Consider the following 22946-nt stretch of genomic DNA (forward strand, 5'->3'; position numbering starts at 1 on the left):
GTGTTGATGTATTTCCTTTTGAAACAGGAAGTTGGAGTGGGATATTTACTTTTAAACAGCTTTTAAGACACAGCTGTGATCAATGATTTGCTAGTGAGAAGGGGACATTTTCATTATAGAAGCATTTTATTAAACAAAAAGTTTGCAAGATGATTCATCAATATTTTTAATCCATTTTCTTGAGGAGAAAATACATTTTAATACATTTAAATAAACCTTTTAAGACCTCAAAGCTTAAAAAAAAACAAGTTTACATAAAAAGTAGTTATTTATTAATTGAATAATTAAAAGCCTGGAAAACTAAAAACTTCACCTATAACTTTTTGTTCGTTATACTATACTTAAACCACTTTAACTGATGAGTAGTTTGTAGCTTGTGAAGCTACAATTTCAATGTCAGGAACAAGAGACCCCCCTCCATCGATCTAGTCCCTGTTTGTTGACAATGGCCCCTCAATGAGCCCTGCAAGTATCTCTGTTGACAATACAGGAAAATGTGATTTCAGCAGATGATACATTCTTTCCTCTCACTGTGTTATTTGACAAAACAGAAAATGATGTTCTGCCTCTGGAACAGAAATTATATTAATTCCCAGTGTCTTTCTTTTTTGGAAAAATCCACAAAGCATCATATCAAGAATAACAAGAATCTGTTCGTACCAGGGTGGGAACAGTAGCCTGTCATGTTTCCTGTTTGCCCTACTTCCTCTCTCACAGAAACGCAAATGGCCAGACAATGGCAGGAAAACCTGCTGGCTTCCTGCAGGGTCCGGCCGTCGTGGAAACAGATAGGCCAAATGTGCTTTGCTTTGCTAGGACTGACAGGCTAATCTCCAACAGAGAAAAGAGGAGTCGTGACAGAACCTGTGCTGAAACATAGTGTCACCTTCTAAATTTAGGCCTTCTTAACGGAAGAACGTCACCTCTTAAATGCAAAAAGAAAACACCTGGAAAGACATAGAAAAACAACATATCCAGTCTGAATGGAAGGTGTTTTAATGCTTTGTATTTTGATCTTCCAGGCGAGAACTGTGAGACCCTGTTGGCCCCGTGCAGCCCTAAACCTTGCAAGAATGGAGGTGTATGCAAGGAGTCTGAAGACTACGAGAGCTTCTCTTGTGTGTGCCCTGAGGGATGGCAAGGTACAAACTTCACAAACCTAACTGGAAATTATGTCCTAGCATCAATACTATGCATAACTGTATTCATATTTTGCGCTCTCCCACTTGTAGGCCAAACGTGTGAGGTGGACATTAACGAATGTGTCAAAAACCCTTGTCTAAATGACGCCATCTGTCAAAACTCTATTGGCAGCTACAAATGCAGTTGCAAATCGGGCTACACTAGCCGCAACTGTGAGACGGACATTGACGACTGCAAGCCCAGTTAGTGTCCTTTTTCATCATTATTTCGATCTGGTGCAGGAGTGTCAAGCTTAGATTCCTGGCGGGCCACTGCTCCAAACCTAATTAAACACACCTGAACCAGGTAATCAAGGTCTTCAGGATTACTAGAAACTTCAGGTGTTTTGGAGCTGGTTGGAGCTACATTTTGCAGGGCAGTGGCCCTCCAGGAGCGGAGTTTGACACATGATCTAGTGTATTTTGTCATGGGGACACTTATTATTCTTAATAATATTGATAAGCTTTGACTACATTGTATGAAATCTGAACTGTGTTTACATGACAACGATGTACTAAAAACTGAAAGGTTTTTTTTCTTCCTCTGTACAGATGACAACGTTATCAAAATTATTCCCGTTCACACGGATCCACGAAAACGGCTAAAAACGCTATTTTGCATGCCAGACAAGTAATTGGCAATGTCGCTTTGTAAAAAAAGACTACACGCCTGTGCACATATGCATTCAAATGCACATACCTATAGACTAAACATATAATCCGCATGTGCATGCTGTAACCGCTTTCATTTTCCATTCACGTTTTTGAAGTTTACATGGAGATGATAATCGGTATCGTTTTCAAAAACCTTTCAAAGTTTGCATTCTCAGGCCACCAAAACGCCGTTGTCATGAAAATGAATGGCCATAACGCATTAAAAGTTTTCTGTTTTCAGTTGAAAACGGTGTTGTGTAAATCGCCCCTAAATGAATAACTAATGATTTTTACAATGGAAACGATTCAACGCTGAACTTACTTAAACTGGACAATGACTTTCTTCTAGAGCTGCTGTATAGCCAAAACAGTCTTTGTTGCATTATTTTCCTGTTATCACTGTAAAACTGCTTTGAAACAATCTGTATTATAAAAAGCGCTATATAAATAAAGTTGACTTGACTTGATGTCTAATCTCGTCTTTTTCCTCTAGACCCTTGCAGCAACGGTGGCTTCTGCAAAGACGCAGTGAATGCCTTCACTTGCACCTGCCTACCAGGTTTCCGGGGCAGCAGATGTGAGGAGGACATTAATGAATGTGATAGTAACCCGTGTAAAAATGGTGCGAACTGCACTGATTGTGTGAACAGTTACACATGTACCTGTCCACCTGGATTTAGTGGGATTCACTGTGAGGACAACACACCTGACTGTACTGAGAGGTAACTACTGCACTTTTTTGTGGCATGTGTATACGTTTTCAAGTATAAATACTGACCTTTGCCAACATGACAATGTTTGGGCTACAACAGACAATTGTTACAACCTGCAGTAGTGGATACACTCCAAAGAACAATTGGCCAATCTAAAATTCAAACCCTGTATGCCATTCTGCACAACAATATAGGTGTCAATGTGATGTCTTGGGCAAACTCACAAAACAAGAACTGGCTGAAAAACAAAAAAATCACTTATAGAACATGATTAGCATTAGACTAATAGCAAACTAAAATGTGTATTTATCCTACTTACTCTAAAAAAATATATGAAAACCTAAGATGTTTCATACAAAATGCATAATAAAAATACTAAATTCACTGGAGAAAAACTAATTTTCCCTAAATATAATGTAGACTGCAACATGGCAGAATACCTGACCACTTTGACCAATATGCCGATATCACAAAAGGAAAATACTTACAAATACTTATATTTTGTGTTAAAGAGATTAATATTTTATTCAGCAAGGACATTAAATTGATCAACAGTGACAGGAAAGACATTTATAATGTTACAAAAGTTTTCTTTTACAAATGAAAAAATCCTTTTTTTACACAGATATATTAAGCAGCACAACTGTTTTCAACATTGATAATAATAAGAAATGTTTCTTGAGCAGCAAATCAGCATATTATAATGATTTCTGAAGGATCATGTGACACTGAAGAATGGAATAACAATGCTGAAAATTCAGCTTTGCATCACACGAATAAATTACATTTTCAAATATATTAAAATAGAAAACAGTTATTTTAAATGGTAATAATATTTCAAAATATTACTGGCTTTGCTGTATTTTTTATCAAATCAATGCTGCCTTAGTGAGCATAAGAGACTTCTTTTAAACAAAATCTAATGGACCCCAAACTTTTGAATGGCATTCTGACAGGCAAAGAAAATTCAATATTATGCCTCCATTAATGGCTATCAGGAAACCACTGATCTCAGCTCAGTTTTCAGAACCTGTTTGTTAAAGTCAGAAAACTGATCTGCCTCATGATAAAGTGTACCAGAAAAAGGCTCTAGCTCTCTGTCTTCGTCTGTTGTTCATTAGCGCCCCCTCTGGTGAACAAAGGACAATGCAATCAGAGCAGTATCACAACCCATTATAAATTACCTGAGAAACAAAATGATGTGAAATTAATGTAATAAATATGACTGATAATCATGATTACCCCCCTCCCCCCCCAAACAGCTCTTGTTTTAATGGTGGCACATGCATGGATGGCATCAACAGCTTCACTTGCCTGTGCCCAGCTGGGTTCACTGGTAACTACTGCCAGCATGACATCAATGAGTGCGACTCCAGACCCTGCATGAATGGAGGCACCTGTCAGGACAGCTATGGCACATACAAGTGCACCTGCCCTCAAGGATACCATGGCCTCAACTGCCAGGTAACAAATCACAGATATGGACAAAAGTTTAGTATGCACCCATCTTACATTCATTGCTTTCACAGTGTTACACTAGCTGCGTTAACATGGACCGAAAATCAAATTGTAATCAGACTAGTTGCACAGTCGGAATAAAAAACACATGTAACCACGTCAATCGGAATGAATTGGCAAATCTGTATAATTTGGGTTGTAAAGGGAGGTTCAAACCTTTTTTAAATCCGTTTGATAGGACATGTTAACACTTGATCTGGAATGTTCTGCGCATGTGCAATGAAGTAGTAATGAAGAGATGCATAACGCATGGGACAATGTGTTGTTGCTGTTGAATAGTGTCAAAAATTACTGTTTTGTCAATCTAAAATTCTCCTTTCACTCATCATCTGTGAAGTGCTGCAGGACAACATTGTCCTACCAGTTCTTGATTCGGACTCTCATCCACAGATGCCTTGATTTGGGGGAGGGGAGGGGCTTATTTACCGCGTGATACATATAAGCACAAAGCTTTTGTGTGCTCATCATTTTATAATGAGGACCTGAAATAGATACATTTTATGTCTGCTTTTTAAAACAAAGAATAGAAGCAATGGGTGGAGGATGCGCCAACAGTTGGAGAGATAAATTCCGATTTGAAGCTTGTGACATTTAAACACACATATCAACCCAATCACTTTATTTAGCCTTCATGTAAACACTATGTTCGGATTCATCAATTTAAAAAAAAGGTGTCTACGAAAACGTAGCTAATAGTTGTTTAGTTATATTGAAATGAAAATATATTCTGTAGTATAACTAAAAGAATGGCTGAAAATTACTCAAATTAAATGAACATTTAATTTTACACAATATTCACTTAACCCTCATGTGGTGTTCAAAACCCTATAACACCTGTGGTCTTCCCGGGTCAAAATGACCCGCCTATAAAAAATAGCTTATAAATCACTCATTATACCATATTTTCACCCAATCTTGGAATCAATCTTTTTGTCAACTTGTTCTCTTTCAATTAGGACTGGTTTTATATTTCTATTTGCATCTAATTAATCGTAGGCCTCATTTATTTGACAGTAGGGATCTAATTTTTTGAGTAAAAAAAACATTATTTTTGAATATTTTTGAATAATTTTGGAAATATTAAATGAAATCTGAAGAAAATTGGCACTGTTTATCACACTAGTCTACTTTAATTTTTCACCAGGAATTTTGTTTTGAAAAACTTTTATTTTGTACAAAATGGCACATTGTCACACTTGTGGTCTTCCCGGGTCAAAATGACCCGCCTATAAAAAATAGCTTATAAATCACTCATTATACCACATTTTCACCCAATCTTGGATTCAATCTTTTTGTCAACTTGTTCTCTTTCAATTAGGACTGGTTTTATATTTCTATTTGCATCTAATTAATTGTAGGCCTCATTTATTTGACAGTAGGGATCTCATTTTTTTAGTAAAAAAAACATTATTTTTGATTAATTTTGGAAATATTAATTGAAATCTGAAGAAAATTGGCACTGTTTATCACACTAGTCTACTTTAATTTTTCACCAGGAATTTTGTTTTGAAAAACTTTTATTTTGTACAAAATGGCACATTGTCACACTTGTGGTCTTCCCGGGTCAAAATGACCCGCCTATACAAAATAGCTTATAAATCACTCATTATACCATATTTTCACCCAATCTTGGATTCAATCTTTTTGTCAACTTGTTCTCTTTCAATTAGGACTGGTTTTATATTTCTATTTGCATCTAATTAATTGTAGGCCTCATTTATTTGACAGTAGGGATCTCATTTTTTGAGTAAAAAAAACATTATTTTTGATTAATTTTGGAAATATTAAATGAAATCTGAAGAAAATTGGCACTGTTTATCACACTAGTCTACTTTAATATTTCACCAGGAATTTTGTTTTGAAAAACTTTTATTTTGTACAAAATGGCACATTGTCACACTTGTGGTCTTCCCGGGTCAAAATGACCCGCCTATTAAAAATAGCTTATAAATCACTCATTATACCATATTTTCACCCAATCTTGGATTCAATCTTTTTGTCAACTTGTTCTGTTTCAATTAGGACTGGTTTTATATTTCTATTTGCATCTGATTAACCGTAGGCCTCATTTATTTGAGAGTAGGCATCTCATTTTTTGAGTAAAAAAAACATTATTTTTGAATAATTTTGGAAATATTAAATAAAATCTGAAGAAAATTGGCACTGTTGATCACACTAGTCTACTTTAATTTTTCACCAGGAATTTTGTTTTGAAAAACTTTTATTTTGTACAAAATGGCACAGAATTACACTTGCGGTGTTCCACTGGGCCATTGAGGGCCATTGTTTCAATGGGCCATTGAAAGTGAATGGGAGAGACTGAAACATTTTCAGGAGCATGTTCATTGTTTATGTACACATATGAGCATGTGATGGATTATGGTGAGTTTGGGCTCTTTTTAATCTTAACAATCTCATGTAAATAATGATGTGCCATTTTCCACAATTTATGCATGCTTCATTGAGTTATGAGTTAAAACGCGACATAAGTGCTAGGCTACATCTATATTCAAGGCTCTGTGAGCGCCTGTGGGGGTTTGTGTGTTACAACTCCATTAGGAATATCTTTAGATCTGAGTGATGGATTATGCTGAGTTTGGGCTCTTTTTAATTGTGATAGTCTACTGAAAATAATGATGTACATTTTTCTACGATCTGTGCATGCTTCGTGAAGTTATGAGCAAAAACCAAACGTGAGAGCTTCATGAGTATATACTTGGCTAGGTACGTCTGTGGTATTTTTTGTGTTAGAGTTCCATGAGGAATATCTTTAGATCTTATTGATGGAATATATTGAGTTTGGGCTCTTTTTAATCGTGAGCTCCTGCTGTAAATAACGATGTGTCATTTTCCATGATCGATGTATGTTTCATGAAGTTACGAGTAAAAAGGCCAAGTCTAAGCTACCTTGCTTGGCTATGTGAGTCTGTGTGTCTGTAGTATTTTTTGTGTTAGAACTCCATGAGGAATATCTTTAGTTCTGAGTGATGGATTATGTTGAGTTTGGACTCATTTTAATTGTAAGCATCTGCTGTAAATAATGATGTGTCATTTTCCACAATCGGAGCATGTTTCATGAAGTTACGAGCGGAAATGTGTCTAAAATTGTACCATCCATGTATGGTTTACACATGGGTCTCTTGAAGGGCTTCTTTTACAAAAATCTCACTCAAGTTTAGTAAAAAGCCTGAAACAATTATGCTTGCTGTATTCTACAAATTGAGACCTTTCAAATGACATATGACACAGGACTATCTGAGCTGTATGATGTATTTGACATATTGCTGAATGTAGTACAAACAAGTAGTTTATAAATTATGAATTTGTTTTTTTTTCTATTTATCAGCAAATAACTCAGCACTACTTAGGAGTTTATCAAATTGGCTACATTCATTGTAAATTTCAGACTCTAAGCTTTCAAATGACACCTATTTTAAGTTGATCAAGGTAATAGTTTTGAAAAATATTATGATTATTTATTTCGCAGCTAGGTGGCGCCTGCGGGGGAACACTCTGTTTTAGAGTGATAACTCAGCTCTCGTTAGGAGTTGATCAAAGTGATTAGGTGCATTAAAAAGCTGAGATTCTAAGCTTTAAAATGATACCTATTTTGTGTTGTTCCATTCATTTTTTGCATTGGTCTCTCCCATTCACTTTCAATGGCCCATTGAAACAATGGCCCACAATGGCCCTCAATGGCCCAGTGGAACACCACAAGTGTAACTCTGTGCCATATTGTACAAAATAAAAGTTTTTCAAAACAAAATTCCTGGTGAAAAATTAAAGTACACTAGTGTGATCAACAGTGCCAATTTTCTTCAGATTTTATTTTATTTTTCCAAAAATTATTCAAAAATATTTTTTTTTTACTCAAAAAATGAGATGCCTACTCTCAGATAAATGAGGCCTACGATTAATCAGATGCAAATGGAAATACAAAACTAGTCCTAATTGAAAGAGAACAAGTTGACAAAAAGATTGAATCCAAGATTGGGTGAAAATATGGTATAATGAGTGCTTTATAAGCTATTTTTTATAGGCGGGTCATTTTGACCCGGGAAGACCACAAGTGTGACTATGTACCATTTTTTACAAAATAAAAGTTTTTCAAAACAAACTTCCCGTTGAAACATTAAAGTAGACTTGTGTGATCAACAGTACCAATTTAAAAAAAAAAAAAAAAAAAAATTCCAAAATTATTAAAAAATTACGTTTTTTTTACTCAAAAAATTAGATGCCTACTCTCAGATAAATGAGGCCCACAATTAATCAGATGCAAATGAAAATACAAAACCAGTCCTAATTGAACGAGAACAAGTTGACAAAAAGATTGAATCCAAGATTTGGTAAAAATATGGTATAATGAGTGATTTATAAGCTATTTTTTATGGGCGGGTCATTTTGACCCGGGAAGACCACAAGTGTAACAAGGTAACAAAACCACCCCTAAAAAAGTAAGAAAATTTTCAAAAAACATTTGAGAAGTAGTTATACCCTTTTGGAACAGAATCACTAAGTTTCAGTCCAATGCGATAACATTAACTAGTATTTTGGGGAAAAAGAAAATCTTCTCCGGGTCAAAATGACCCGAAGACCACATGAGGGTTAAAAATAGTAAAAAAATATATATATTTATGTTAATTCCACTTGTTTTAAGTAGTCGATGCCAGTAACTTAAACCCTGATTGATCTATTAACTAGTTAACTAATGACTAACAACTGGTCTAAGCCATCTAGTTAACTAGATTAGTTGTATGTTAACATAAATTAATGCACTGTGAACTAACATGAACATTACATTGTTTACCAACTAACATTAACTTGTTTATAAATGTTGTAAAACTATATTGCTCATTGTTAGTTCATGTTAGTTAATGCATTAACTAATGTTAACAAATGAGAGGTAAAGTGTAAACCGATCTATCCTTGATTCATATCAGCAATTTTTTTAACTTTAACAATAAAATAAGATAAGGTTAGATAAAAGAGATTTTCGCTCATGCATGTTAAAATGCGAACACTGGATGAATTCTCGTCTTGCAGGAGCTGGTGAACTGGTGTAAGCCATCTCCCTGTAAGAATGGAGGTATCTGCAGACAGAGCGGCACTAGGTACAGCTGCCAGTGTCAGACAGGCTGGACTGGTTTATACTGCGACGTCCCCAGCGTCTCTTGCGAGGTGGCCGCCAAACAGCAAGGTAGGTTTGTTTGTATAAAAGAAAATATCTTTGCCACTTACCACACATTTTGGCGGGGCTGTTCAGCGTTTAACCAATCTGGTGGGACTTTTAGGTGTAGAGGTGGTGCGGCTGTGTCGTAACTCTGGCCAGTGTCTGGATGCTGGAAACACACACTACTGTCACTGTCAGGCCGGATACACAGGCAGCTACTGTGAGGAGCAGGTGGATGAATGCATTCCCAATCCTTGCCAGAACGGAGCAACCTGCACTGACTACCTGGGTGGCTATTCCTGTGAAGTAAGTAAAGAAAAGCTGGTGGTTAGGGAGAGGAATGACTGTAGAAGAAGACACTTTAGGTTAATGCCCGCTAAATCACCCTTCTTTGTAAACGAATTGCTTGTTTGGCAAAGATGGAAGAAACCGCCAAGTAAACAGAAACAGGCTTGTTTTATGTTTGCCATTAATTCGCCTCGCTCTTTCTCTGGTTTCTTGAAGTGCGTGCCAGGTTATCATGGAGTGAACTGCTCTGATGAGATCAATGAGTGCCTGTCTCAGCCCTGCCAGAACGGGGGCACATGCATCGACCTGATCAATACCTACAAATGCTCCTGTCCCCGGGGAACACAAGGTCGGATATCACTTCCTCTGTTTTGCTCTTTTTGCCCATTCCATACTTCATTAATTAGGTCTTAACTGTTATCAGCAGGCTTAGATGATTCTATTTGATTGATGTAGTCATGCTTAATTACATCTCATAGATGGAGTTTTATTTCATAAAATGGACAGAAACTTTTAAACAGTGTATTATATTACCCAGTTGCATTAAAGTTAATTGTCCTTTCTCTTTGTCTCTAGCTCTGTGATTTTAAGGCATCATAGGAACACTCAAAACAAGAGAAACGCCAATATTAATATATATATATATTGATCTTAATTTGTTTTATTTTTAACTTAATTCCTTTCTTTATATTAACATAATTATACTAATAACATTTATAAATAAAATGTATGAAACTTTATAAATACTTTTTTATTTCATTATATTTAATTTTCCATCATATTATTATTACTATAATTAGTTTTACATTTTCTGAAATCAGTTTAATTAATTTTTTTTCAGTTTACAGTTTTATTTTTAGGCTTAGAATATCACATTGTTAGCTTAGCAACATGCTAACATCAAATTCTATCATATAACTCTAAGGTGAATCACAATATAACCAACTTGGATTTGCAAAATCAGACAACACCCCAAAATTACAATCCCATGAAGCATTGCGAATGAAAATCAAAATACAAACGATGTATAAATATGAACCTGTAGTTTTAAAGATGTTGTTTATGTATATAGATAATAATAATCTCCATGTCCCTATGGAGAAAAAAGAATGGGATTTGGACTTCCAGAACCCGACTGTTGCACTCTGTATTCCACATCAGTCAGTAATGACTGTTATTCTGCCTTAGAGGACAGCTGATACATTGGCAGTATACAGCAAGGAGCAACAGAGCCTATATTTACATCTCTGCTAGAGTGTGTTAAAGCAAATTTTATTACACCTTTGCCCTCCGCTCCTCTCTCAGGTGTGCACTGCGAGATCAACATTGACGACTGCACACCCTTCACCGACCCCATCACCCATGAGCCCAAATGCTTTAACCAGGGCCGCTGCGTGGACCGTGTGGGTGGGTACCACTGCATCTGCCTGGCCGGATACGTGGGGGAACGCTGTGAGGGTGACGTCAATGAATGCTTGTCCAACCCTTGTGACCCCCGTGGCACGCACAGCTGCATCCAGCTCACAAACAACTACCGCTGCGAGTGTCGCACAGGATACACAGGTACAGCACAGGCTACTGTGAACCATTTCTTCTTTGATTTAGAGAGTAATGCTACTCTCTGATCCTGGTGTCAAAATGTGTAATAACCTTGTTTGTGTATCCCTACAGGTCAGCGCTGTGACAAAGTGTTTGATGGCTGTAAGGGGAAACCTTGTCGTAATGGAGGCACCTGCGCTGTGGCTAGCAACACTCCTCATGGCTTCATCTGCAAATGTCCACCGGTTGGTCACATTCTCTGATACATTTAGCCAATGGTCCTTTGAACCTGATTTGCGTCATTTCGATCCTGTTCTCAACTCCTCTGTCTTATTATTTCATATCCATTACAAATCATTTTTTTAAGTTAATTTAATTCTCTACAATCATACACTATCATTCAAAAGGGCCAGTACATTTTCTATTTATTTAAAGAAATGAATACTTTTATGGAGCCATGATGCATTAAATTGATAAAAAGGGACAGACTTTTTTTTTTAAGCCTTGTAAGCCTTTACTATAAAAAAATGCGTTTTAAACTTTATATTAATACAATTTTTGTATTGTAATACATAGTTTCCGCAAAAATATTAAAGTTGTTTCTTTGATTGTTTCTTTAACACCAAATCAGCATATTAGAATGATTCCTGAAGAATAATGTGGCACTAAAGACGCTGGAAATTCAACTTTGCCATCAAACAGATAAATTACATTTTAAAATAGATTCAAATAGAAAAGTTGTTTATTATATTTCAAATTGTAATAATATTTCACAATATTACTGTTTTTACTGTATTTGATTGAACAAACTTTAAAAAAAAATCGTGCAGAGGTTAAATGGTACTGTAGCCTGCATATTAACGTAAAACATTGTGTATGTCTCGTTTAGGGTTTTACAGGCTCAACCTGCGAGTATGACGCTCATGCTTGTGGGAGCCTCCACTGCAAAAATGGCGGTACATGCGTTTCTGGTCACAAGAGCCCTAAATGTCTGTGCACCCCTGCCTTCACTGGTCCTGAGTGCCAGTATCCCACTGAGGGTCACTGCACCACCAATCCCTGCTACAACGGTGGCACGTGCGAGTATATCCCAGAGGCCCCATTCTACCACTGCATCTGTCCTACTGGCTTCAATGGCCTCTTCTGCCACATCTTGGACTACAGCTTCCCAGGCGGCTCTGGTCGAGACGTCACACCTGCTCCAGTGACGAAGAGCTGCGAGATAGCAGAGTGTGAAAACAAGAAGGGCAATAAGATCTGTGACAACGCATGTAATAATTATGCCTGCGATTGGGACGGAGGGGACTGCTCGCTGAACTTCAATGACCCGTGGCAGAACTGTTCGGCCGCGCTGCAGTGCTGGCGCTATTTTAATAACGGGAAGTGTGACGAACAATGTCACAACGCTGGATGCCTCTATGATGGATTTGACTGCCAGAGACTGGAGGGCCAGTGCAAGTGAGTGCTATCTGATCATTTGTAACACAAGTTTCAGTGCAAGGTTTCAGTGGGCTTCTTGTTTGAACTTCAAACAGTTTGAAGCTAAAAGGATCATGCTGAAGAGAATTTGTCAGGGAGTTTTAAAATTGTGATTGCAGGTCTGAAAACAAAAAAAAACCCCAAAAAACATGGATTTTTTTCTAGTTAAGCTCAGATATGAAATATTTTTCAGTTAGAATTTTCTATTAAATGATTTTTATTTTATAAGCTTATTTTTTTATTAAATGATTTTTAAAATCCAGTCTTTTTAAAATGGCTATTAAAATTTGTAAAAAAAAAAAAATATATATAGAGCCTATGGCCTCATGGGCAGTGCTCTGACGTGTAGTGTGGTTGCGCTTTGGGCGACCCAAGTTTGAGTTCCGGCTCGTGGTCTTTTCCCAACCCCCATCCCCCTCTCTCTCCCACTTCACTTCTTGTCCTCACTCCAGCTATACTCTCCTAATAAAGGCACGAGCTTATAGTCCAGCCATCAAGACCAGCTTGGGAAAGCTAATAGCCATAAATGGCCATCTAGAAACTTTGTAAAAGCACAATCATAAGCTTTTTATCTCTGTTTTCCATGCCATTTCTAAACTCTGCTCTCCTCTCTCATAGTCCACTCTACGACCAGTATTGCAAAGACCACTATTTAGATGGCCACTGTGACCAGGGCTGCAATAATGCAGAGTGCGAATGGGACGGGCTGGACTGTGCCAACAACATACCCGAGAAGTTAGCTGCTGGACTACTGGTTGTGGTGGTCCACATTATGCCCGAGCAGCTCCGAAACAACTCCTTTGGATTTCTGCGAGAGCTCAGCAGAGTGCTCCACACCAACGTCGTTTTCCGGCGCGACAGCAAGGGAGAGGAAATGATCTACCCGTATTACGGCAACGAGCAGGAGCTGAGGAAGCACAACATCAAACGATCACTAGATGGCTGGGACGGTGCTTCTAGCAACGTCATGAGCTCGGTAAAAAGCGGTATTTACAATATAGTAGTGGAAGGAGGGAGAAAACGCAGAGAACTGGACGAGATGCAGATCAAAGGGTACGTATGCTACAACTGAGCCCTCATCTGCTTTAAAAATATGTTTTAATATAAATCAATAAAAATCATGCTTTTGATTTCCATCAGCTCTGTGGTATACTTGGAGATAGACAACCGCCAGTGCTACCAGCAAACCTCCGAGTGCTTCCAGAATGCGAACGATGTGGCTGCTTTCCTCGGAGCCCTAGCTTCCAGCGGCAATCTGAATATGCCTTACGTCATCGAAGCCGTCACAAGTGAGTGTTTGGCACGAGTATTGTCGTGTGCCTCACGTCTTCCCATAATGCCCTTAATCAAGACTAGGCCTCACATCTTACTGCATGTATTCAGTAGCAACCCCCCTCCCCAACCTTTAACCCCACCGCCTCCTACCATGGATTACAGGGATCACTTTGAAGTTTGTGCGTTTCTTCCTTATAACAATGAAGCAAATGTTCTTTGTGCATTAGACAGACTAAGCAATCAATGCGGCAGTCTGAGGGCAGATCCACTGGCTCCAGGCACCGAAAATAGCTAATTGATGCAAATCATGTCAACTCATTTGGCCCAACAAGACACTCTCACATACATGCATATCACCCATACATGGCATGAATCTAAAATGATGGGGGGCTGCTGCAACCTTAACCTTGTTGAATGTACCAGACTTAATGCATCTCCAAGGGTTTAGGTGAGCAGAGTTTATCATTTCAAAATCGTTAGTGGAGAGAGCTTGAAAAAAGAGAGGAGAAAAATTGATCGGGAGTGTGCTAGAAGTTGGGAGTCTTTGTTATCTCGAAAATCCTAATAAATCCTTCGTCTTTACAGCTTAAAGTGTGCGCGGTAATTTGAAGTTCATTAATCCCTCCCTTTTTTTCCCTTAAAGAAGAACGGGTAAAGTTGTCTCCTGGTACCCTGGGCTGAGAAAGGGGAGAGGAGGTGTTCTTTCTTTTCTCTTTTTTCTATCCTCCTCCTTTTCTTATTTGCCAGCTCCTTCTTTTTGATGAGAAGCGGTTAGCAATTCTGATTAACATGAACGCGTGCCTCGCTCTAGTTTGTCTGTCCATCTCCAGCGATTTGTGCCTCATCGTTGCATGAGGAACATATTCGTGTCCCTTTTGTGGGTCTGACATGTCAACTGTGCTTCCTGTGGCAGGTAAGATTGATGGACCCTCGCCCATAGAGCTCTATCCGGTCTACGTGGTTCTGGCAGGACTGGCACTGCTGGCCTTTGTCGGCGTGGGAATGGTCGCTTCCCGTAAACGCCGCCGTGAACATGGTCAACTTTGGTTTCCGGAGGGATTCAAGACTAGCGAGCCCAGCAAGAAGAAGAGGAGGGAGCCAGTCGGCGAAGACTCTGTTGGTCTGAGGTGGGTTCGCTGCGTCATCTTCCGATATCAAGTTTGAAGGGACAAATTATGATGGAGGACAACTTTTTCATTTCAAGTTATGATCATTTGTTGAGTTTAATTTAATTGACTAGTTGTGACTAGGAAGAAAGTGGAGGCTGATAATCAGTGACAGTTTTTTGGTGTTGGAGCACAATCTTTAAGTTAGTTTTGCTGGGATGTAGTAAAGTTATTTCAGCATGTCTAATGAGTTATTTTTCTGAAAACAGGCCACTTAAGAACTGTTCAGACATTTCATTAATGGATGACAACCAGAATGAATGGGGAGAGGAGGAACCATCAGACACCAAACGCTTCAGGGTGAGCTGAGCAACAGAAAGCGCTAACATTTACATAGAAGTGAATTTAAAAAGCCTCTTACAATGAATATTCTTGCATTAATTAATACAATTAATTACATTTTTCAATCACTCCTCTTTTAGTCTGAGGAACAGGCGATTCTTGATTTAGATGATCAGCCGGATCACCGGCAGTGGACGCAGCAGCATTTGGACGCAGCCGATCTGCGAATCCCATCCATCGCTCCCACACCCCCTCAGGGCGAGATCGAGAGCGACTGCATGGACGTCAATGCCCGAGGACCAGGTTAGGCATTGTTGTATAATAATAAAATAAAAAGATTCCCCCATGTAATAATGATTTTGTTATTGGGTTTGCTGTAATTATAATGTGAATTTCATTAGAATAATTTTTTAATATGTTTCTATTTATTTATAATAAAATGTTATTAATTCATTCAAATTTAAATAACATTTTTAAATTATATCTTTCTATAACATTTATTATTAAACAATTTGATTATATGTTAACATATATATATGTATGTATCTACAGTATGTATGTATATATATATATATATATATATATATATATATATATATATATACATACATACTGTAGATACATACATATACAGATACATACATATACATGTTAACACCTTAGTTTAGGGACCAATTGTCACTATTGACTAGTTGCTTATAAGCATGCATATTACTAGGATATTGGCTGTTTATTAGTACTTATAAAGCACATATTAATGGATTATTCTGCATGATCATACTCTACATCCTTTAATCCTAAATAAAACTTAACAACTACCTTACTAACTATTAATAAGCAGCAATTAGGAGAATACTGAGGCAAAAGTCATAGTTAATAGTTAGTTAATAGTGAGAACTGGACCCTAATCTAAAGTGTGACCACATACACACACACACACACAAATGTGGCCTCATTGATCAGATAATTAAGTAGTTAACTATTAGATTTTACATATCTTTGCAGGGAAAGCTAACACAGATATGGAGATATTCATTGTAATTTTTTATGAGAACTCAACCTGCTTAAAATTCTGGATTGTGGATTACACCTGTTCCCCGGTTTGCACATAGTGTGTGTGCGCGTTGTCGAGTGCTGGGATGAGGAACTGAATTGAGCTCTAAGTAGGAGTTAATGCTCAGGGCCCTGAGGGAAAAGGAATCCACTTCAAAGGCTCTGACTGAAAGATGTAAACCCCGGGGGACTGAGCACTTTTTTACCAGTCTTAACGATTCATCCTGTGATATTCTGCTTACATGTGTTTTGCTAATTAAAACTCTTTATGAAATGCTCTTCTCTTTCTATAAGCACCAATATACCCCTGACAACACTTGAAGATAGTCAAAGGCAACATTCTTTTGGTATCTCTTTGCAAGCTGTTTTTCCTTTTTTTCCTCTTTGTGTGGATTGATGTTTTTAAATCGACCAAATCAGGCCTGATTTGGGAATAGCTATTCTTTTGAAGCCGTGAAGCCCCTGTCGAAGTCAGAAAAGAAAGCAGCTTCTCAGAGGTGATAATACTCAGTTTTACCAGCGGTTGAAATTTCAAAGTGTGGCCCGCGTCCCTGAGCTTTACCAAACCGCCACGCTTGATTACAATCCGTTATCGAAGCGATCTGGGGTGATTGAGAAAGGCAGCGCGTCAAATCCTACTTCGATTTGTTTGTTTCTTTGCTGTTGCTTTGGTCCATCACTTTAAGGAAAAGATTTCTTCAGATTGCCGTCAGACTACTCAAAGGAAAGTTTTTGGCCCTTCAATGGAGTTTCATTGGTCTCAGGTTTTTCTCTTTAAACTGTTTAGTAGAAATAACAATGAGAACTGGGGGTCTTCATGGAATTTAGAATTTGAAAAATGAAAGTCTCCTTTGTATAAAGCATCAGCTACATAAATAAATGTAAAGGTAACAGACCTTCACTCTCTTTTCCTCTCTAGATGGCTTTACTCCTCTCATGATCGCATCCTGTAGTGGAGGAGGGCTAGAAACAGGGAACAGCGAGGAAGAGGAGGATGCTTCAGCAAACGTCATCAATGACTTCATCTACCAAGGCGCCAACCTTCACAACCAGACAGACCGTACGGGTGAGACGGCTCTACACCTGGCTGCCCGCTATGCCCGCTCGGATGCTGCCAAAAGGCTCCTGGAGGCCAGCGCAGATGCCAACATCCAGGACAATATGGGACGGACTCCATTACACGCTGCTGTGGCTGCAGATGCACAAGGAGTCTTCCAGGTATGTGAACCAGCACTGCATAAAGGAATACTGTATAAATTAAGGAGGTTTAATATTCTGTATTTCCATCGACTGATTCCTAAACATGTTAACCTTTGTCCCTTATGCAGATTTTGATACGGAACCGTGCCACAGACTTAGATGCCCGCATGCATGATGGCACCACACCTCTGATACTGGCAGCAAGACTGGCGGTCGAGGGCATGGTGGAGGAACTCATCAACTGCCATGCTGATGTCAATGCCATTGATGATTTTGGTATGACTATTACTTAATTCATGCACTTGTCTTAAAAATCTGATCTAAAGGTTAATTTTAAAATGCTTGTAAATAATTTAGCTGACAAAGAAAAATTGTGCTCATGAATTTATAAATAAATAAATACATAAATTATTAATAATAGTAATAATAATAATAATAATAATAATTAATGTAAAAGATTATTAATATTATTATTACTTAATGTATTAAATCAGAAAACAGCCCAGGTGAACCAGTTGGCACCTCATGAAGTTGCTTGAGATAAGATAAGATACATGTATATCTAAGATATACCGTTTTAAAAAATATGTGTCATTAAGATTTTTTATTAAATAATTTTTGAATGCATTAAATTGCTATATATATATATATATATATATATATATATATATATATATATATATATATATATATATATATATATATATATATATATATATATATATATATATATATATATAATAAATGCTGTTTTTCTGAACTTTCTATATTCTAAAGAATCCTGAAAAAGATCATGGGTTCCAAAATTTTTTTTTAAAAAGCACAACTGTTTTCAACATTGATAATAATAAGAAATGTTTATTGAGCAGCAAATAAGCATAATAGAATGATTTCTGAAGGAACATGTGACACTGAAGACTGCTGAAAATTCAGTATTGCCATCGTAGGAATAAATTACATGTTAAAATGTATTAAAATAAAAAAGAAAACCATTTTAAATTGTAGTAATATTTCACAATATTTCTGCTTTTACTGTATTTTTTTTATCAAATACTGTAAATGCAGCCTTGGTGACAATGGGTCTCATTCATGAAACACGAGCAGAACGAATTTTTGTGTAAATCGTGTGTAAAGTGGTTCTGGCGTACATTTTCGGATTCATTAAAATGTTCGTATTTTCCAAATGTTAGTTGGTACGAAAGAAATCTGCACCTGGTCCCAGCCACGCGTAAATAGTGTGTTTAACATCCGAACGTTTTGCTCATTAATAAGGCTGCATTTTAATTAACCTTAATCGGGTACATATTTACACAGCATTTTGAAAAAATATTATATATAGTAATTACATACGTTATTTCTTTTTACTTTTATTACGAGAGCCAGTAATAGCGATATGCAAACGGAACACAAGTCCGCAAATCTTTTTTTTTTTTACAAGTCCACAAGTCACAAGTGTTGCAGTCAAACTTAATGTCGAACCATTTTCTTTTCACTTCTGGGACTGTTCGTTTAACAGATGAAACTCCATTAACTGCATCTGTAATATGCTGCCAAGCATTTTTACCTAAAGCATTTAGATAAAAGCATTAGTACCTAAAAAAATCCTCTTTTTCTAGGACCTGATACGTCACTGTACGCTTGAAAATAAAATGTGGTGTTTTGAATGAACTTCTGATCATAAAACTTCAATTTCTGCATCTGAGAAATTTCTCTTCTTCATTCGCTTTTGAGAAGACATGTTGAAATCCTTCGTTTCGTGTCATAATATGATGCCCATATATAGTTGTCAGTCGGTTTTAATGGGCGGGATTTATGGTAATTGAGAATGAGCGTGCACGCGCGTCCCATTTACGACTGATTGGAATTCATTAACCCACACACACATTTCACTATCAAATCTGACGTTTACGAAGTATTTGTGAATCAGGAGAAGAATTTTCGGGAATGTCTCTTTACGCGCAAATCACTCACATATTTACTCGTATATTTACGATTGTTTCATGAATGAGACCCAATAAGAGAGTTTAAAGAAAAACCTAATTTAATTTAATTAATTTAAGTTTTTTGTTTTGTCTATTAATTTTGATGACTTAACCATTATTCTAAAATATTGAAAAAGATAATAATTAAAGTTGAGTACAAACATTTGACTGTTAATGTATATACTATGGCTAGATAAATGTCAGATTTATCACTATTGTATGTTGTTTCTCACATGCTAAAGCACTTTCTGTTTGTGCTGCAGGTAAATCTGCTCTTCACTGGGCAGCAGCTGTGAACAACGTAGAAGCGGCGATGGTGTTGCTTAAGAACGGAGCAAATAAAGATATGCAGAACAATAAGGTAAGCAGCTCTTGTTTTTCTTTAATCACAAATAATGCTTTGTGTTATTGTAGACATTCGCATTATACTCAGATTAACAGCACAGCACAAAACCATTGTCATTTTCAAAATGCTTTTGGCTAACCAATTCTTTTCCCACGTTCAGGAGGAGACTCCTCTATTCTTGGCAGCAAGAGAAGGAAGTTACGAGACTGCTAAAGTTCTGCTCGAGCATTTTGCCAATCGGGAGATCACCGACCATATGGATCGGCTCCCACGGGATATCGCTCAGGACAGAATGCATCACGACATCGTGCGGCTCATCGACGAATATAACCTGGTCCGCAGCCCTCCCATGCACAGCGCCCCCCTCTGCACCACCCTCTCCCCACCTCTCTGCTCTCCCAACGCCTTCATGGGCGGCATGAAGCCCTTACAAAGTAAGAAGCCCCGCAAGCCCAGCGCAAAAGGCATAAGTTGCAAGGATGGCAAAGACATGAAAGTCAAGAAGAAGAAGACACAGGATGGAAAGGGACATTTGCTAGACAGCTCGGCCGTGCTCTCGCCGGTGGATTCCTTGGAGTCGCCCCATGGGTACATATCTGATGTCGCCTCCCCACCGCTAATGACATCACCCTTCCAGCAATCGCCCTCCATGTCGCTTAATCACTTACAAGGCATCTCAGATACCCACATGAGCGTCAACCATCTAGGCATGGGCAACAAGCAGGACCTGGCCCACATACAGTTCGATCCGTTACCCCCACGTCTCACCCATCTGCCAGTGGCCGGTTCTAACGGGTCAAACGTCATGAACGGCCAATGCGAATGGCTTGGACGGATGCACGGCAGTATGGGTCCTCAAAATCAATTCGCAGCCATGAGGAACGCCTCAGGTCAGGCCAACCTTCACCAATCCGGCCTGATGACGTCTCTCCACAATGGCCGTCCCGCTACCCTGTCTCAGATTTTGAACTATCAAAGCCTGCAGAACGCGCACCTCACCGCTCAGCCGCATCTTATGCAGCAGATGCAGCAGAACATGCAACAGAGAGCGCAGCAGACAGGTGTCCAGCTGCAGCACCAGAGCACCAATCCACCCAGTGGCGTGAGCCAGAACTTCATCGGCGGTGAGCTGGGTGGCCCGGAGCTCCAGCAGAGCGCAGGGAACAGCATGCCCATCCACACCATAATCCCCCAGGAGACCCAGTTGCTAAACCCGTCCTCTCTGGGCCCCAGCATGGCGGGCACGCAGTTCCTGACGCCACCTTCCCAGCACAGTTACTCAAACGCCATGGACGCCAACACCCCCAGCCACCAACTCCAAGTGCCTGACCACCCGTTCCTCACGCCGTCTCCAGGTTCACCGGACCAGTGGTCCAGCTCGTCGCCCCATTCCAACATGTCTGACTGGTCGGAGGGCATTTCCAGTCCTCCCACCAGCATGCAGTCGCAAATCGGACACATACCGGAGCAATTCAAATAGAACAATAAATTGAAAAAAAAAAAATCAAGGAACACTCCATAAGCCTGCTTACTGAAGGGTCATTAAAATGCCTCTTGTACTAACCATATTTTTTTTATTTATTGATATTTTGTTATTTATACTTTTTTTTCACCATTTATTTTTACATTTGGGCAAAATAAATTATCTTGAAGAAGAAGGTAAATTTTTTATAATGCAATGCTATTGACCTCGATACACTGTACTCAAATGTACACACTGGGTATTTATTGGTCTTAATATGCCTGTTTTTTTTATTTTTTTAGTTAATCGATCATTTTTTAAAATTGATTTACACCTAATATTGTATAAATTTGTAAAAAAAAAGTTATTGTACGGGCATTTTAGAGAGCACATTTTTATACAACAAACTTCAGTGTTAAAGTAGATTTATGTTGTCTGAAACAAGCTGCTTTTCCGTTATGATTGAATTTCTTACGCGTTACGTCGTCTGGTATTTGTTTTGGTTAGGTTCTGATTTGTGTGTGTGTTACAAGATTTATACTACAAATAAGTAGTGGTTTTATAATTGAACATTTGTATAGTTCAAAGTGATTTTGCTCTTTCTTTCGTTCTCTCTTTCTTGTATATTAAATTCCTGCAAAAAGCAGATTTCTTAATGTCCACTGTGAATGTGGATGTGAAAGTGAGGATCTGAGCTACTTACAGGAAATACTTAATATTGACTTGTATGAAACAGGTTCCAATATCAAGTGATCTGTATCTTTCCTCCCAATTTTGTAGAACTGGTCACGTGGCCAAAAGTGTCTGGGGTTTTATGGAGGTGTTTCAAATTGAACTTCTCTTTACTGTACTTCCAGTTTTTGTATCTTCGTTTGAGCCTATGGCTAATGTAAATAGATATATTGTATGCGTTTGTCATGTAAACAGGATTTTGTTTCAGAAATCTTAAGTGTGCCATGGAAATTTGAAATATTTTAATGCTACGTAGTTATGTTTTCTATACGCAGAACGTCTATATATATTTTTTCTCAGTATCACTGGGGTAGAGACAAGTATAATAAATGTAGGCTATACACACAAATCACTAGAGGATATGCCATATAAAATAACACAATTAGATGATTTATGACTCACTATTGACCACCAATAGTTTTCCACAAAATCACAAAGACAAGTTAAAAGGTCCCAATAACGGGCTGTCATGTATCCTCTTTAAGCCATCAGTACTTAAGTGTTCATCAGCTTTGAACCGCACTGAGTATACAATATCTGTAAATGTTACATATCTGCAAATGTGTAGTTTACATGCAGAGTATTTTCTGTCAGTTCTACTGTCTGTACAAGTTTCTTTGCATAATAAAAGATACCTATGTGTATTCAGATTTCAGTCTCCTTTGTTGTATTTCTCTGTCTTTCTTCCAATAACACTTTATTTTATGGCCTATTTAGCTTATTTATCAAGTGTATTTCTTTCACACTTTAGCTTGATTTATATCAAAGGTCAAAGCCTTTATAGACAGCAACTCAAAACAGATATATCGACCAAGTTATCATTGCAATAAAAAGTTGGGTTTGAATATCAAAGAAAATTGTTTATTTTTTTCTTATTGTATTTTTATGACTAATATTTATCTACTA

The 22946-nt window shown here is 37.9% G+C and overlaps 1 protein-coding gene across 2 annotated transcripts in view; it reads left to right on the plus strand.

Annotated features, from left to right (window-relative positions):
* Positions 1 to 22688, plus strand: part of notch1b (notch receptor 1b) — a 52447-nt gene extending 29759 nt beyond the window's left edge. For both annotated transcript variants that reach the window (XM_084114519.1, XM_084114520.1), the window contains exons 16-34: positions 1023 to 1142; positions 1233 to 1385; positions 2329 to 2557; positions 3811 to 4012; positions 9110 to 9263; positions 9358 to 9542; positions 9741 to 9873; positions 10830 to 11087; positions 11196 to 11308; positions 11953 to 12521; positions 13161 to 13595; positions 13683 to 13831; positions 14731 to 14944; positions 15193 to 15283; positions 15406 to 15568; positions 17238 to 17536; positions 17647 to 17794; positions 19764 to 19861; positions 20007 to 22688. In XM_084114519.1, the coding sequence (XP_083970645.1) occupies positions 1023 to 1142; positions 1233 to 1385; positions 2329 to 2557; positions 3811 to 4012; positions 9110 to 9263; positions 9358 to 9542; positions 9741 to 9873; positions 10830 to 11087; positions 11196 to 11308; positions 11953 to 12521; positions 13161 to 13595; positions 13683 to 13831; positions 14731 to 14944; positions 15193 to 15283; positions 15406 to 15568; positions 17238 to 17536; positions 17647 to 17794; positions 19764 to 19861; positions 20007 to 21326 (5033 nt within the window). In that variant the 3' untranslated portion in view covers positions 21327 to 22688. The remainder of the gene's footprint in view (positions 1 to 1022; positions 1143 to 1232; positions 1386 to 2328; positions 2558 to 3810; positions 4013 to 9109; positions 9264 to 9357; positions 9543 to 9740; positions 9874 to 10829; positions 11088 to 11195; positions 11309 to 11952; positions 12522 to 13160; positions 13596 to 13682; positions 13832 to 14730; positions 14945 to 15192; positions 15284 to 15405; positions 15569 to 17237; positions 17537 to 17646; positions 17795 to 19763; positions 19862 to 20006) is intronic.
* Positions 22689 to 22946: the final 258 nt, after the last annotated feature.

Source organism: Abramis brama (assembly GCF_963993115.1).
Source record: "Abramis brama genome assembly, chromosome: 5".
Classification (NCBI taxonomy): domain Eukaryota; kingdom Metazoa; phylum Chordata; class Actinopteri; order Cypriniformes; family Leuciscidae; genus Abramis; species Abramis brama.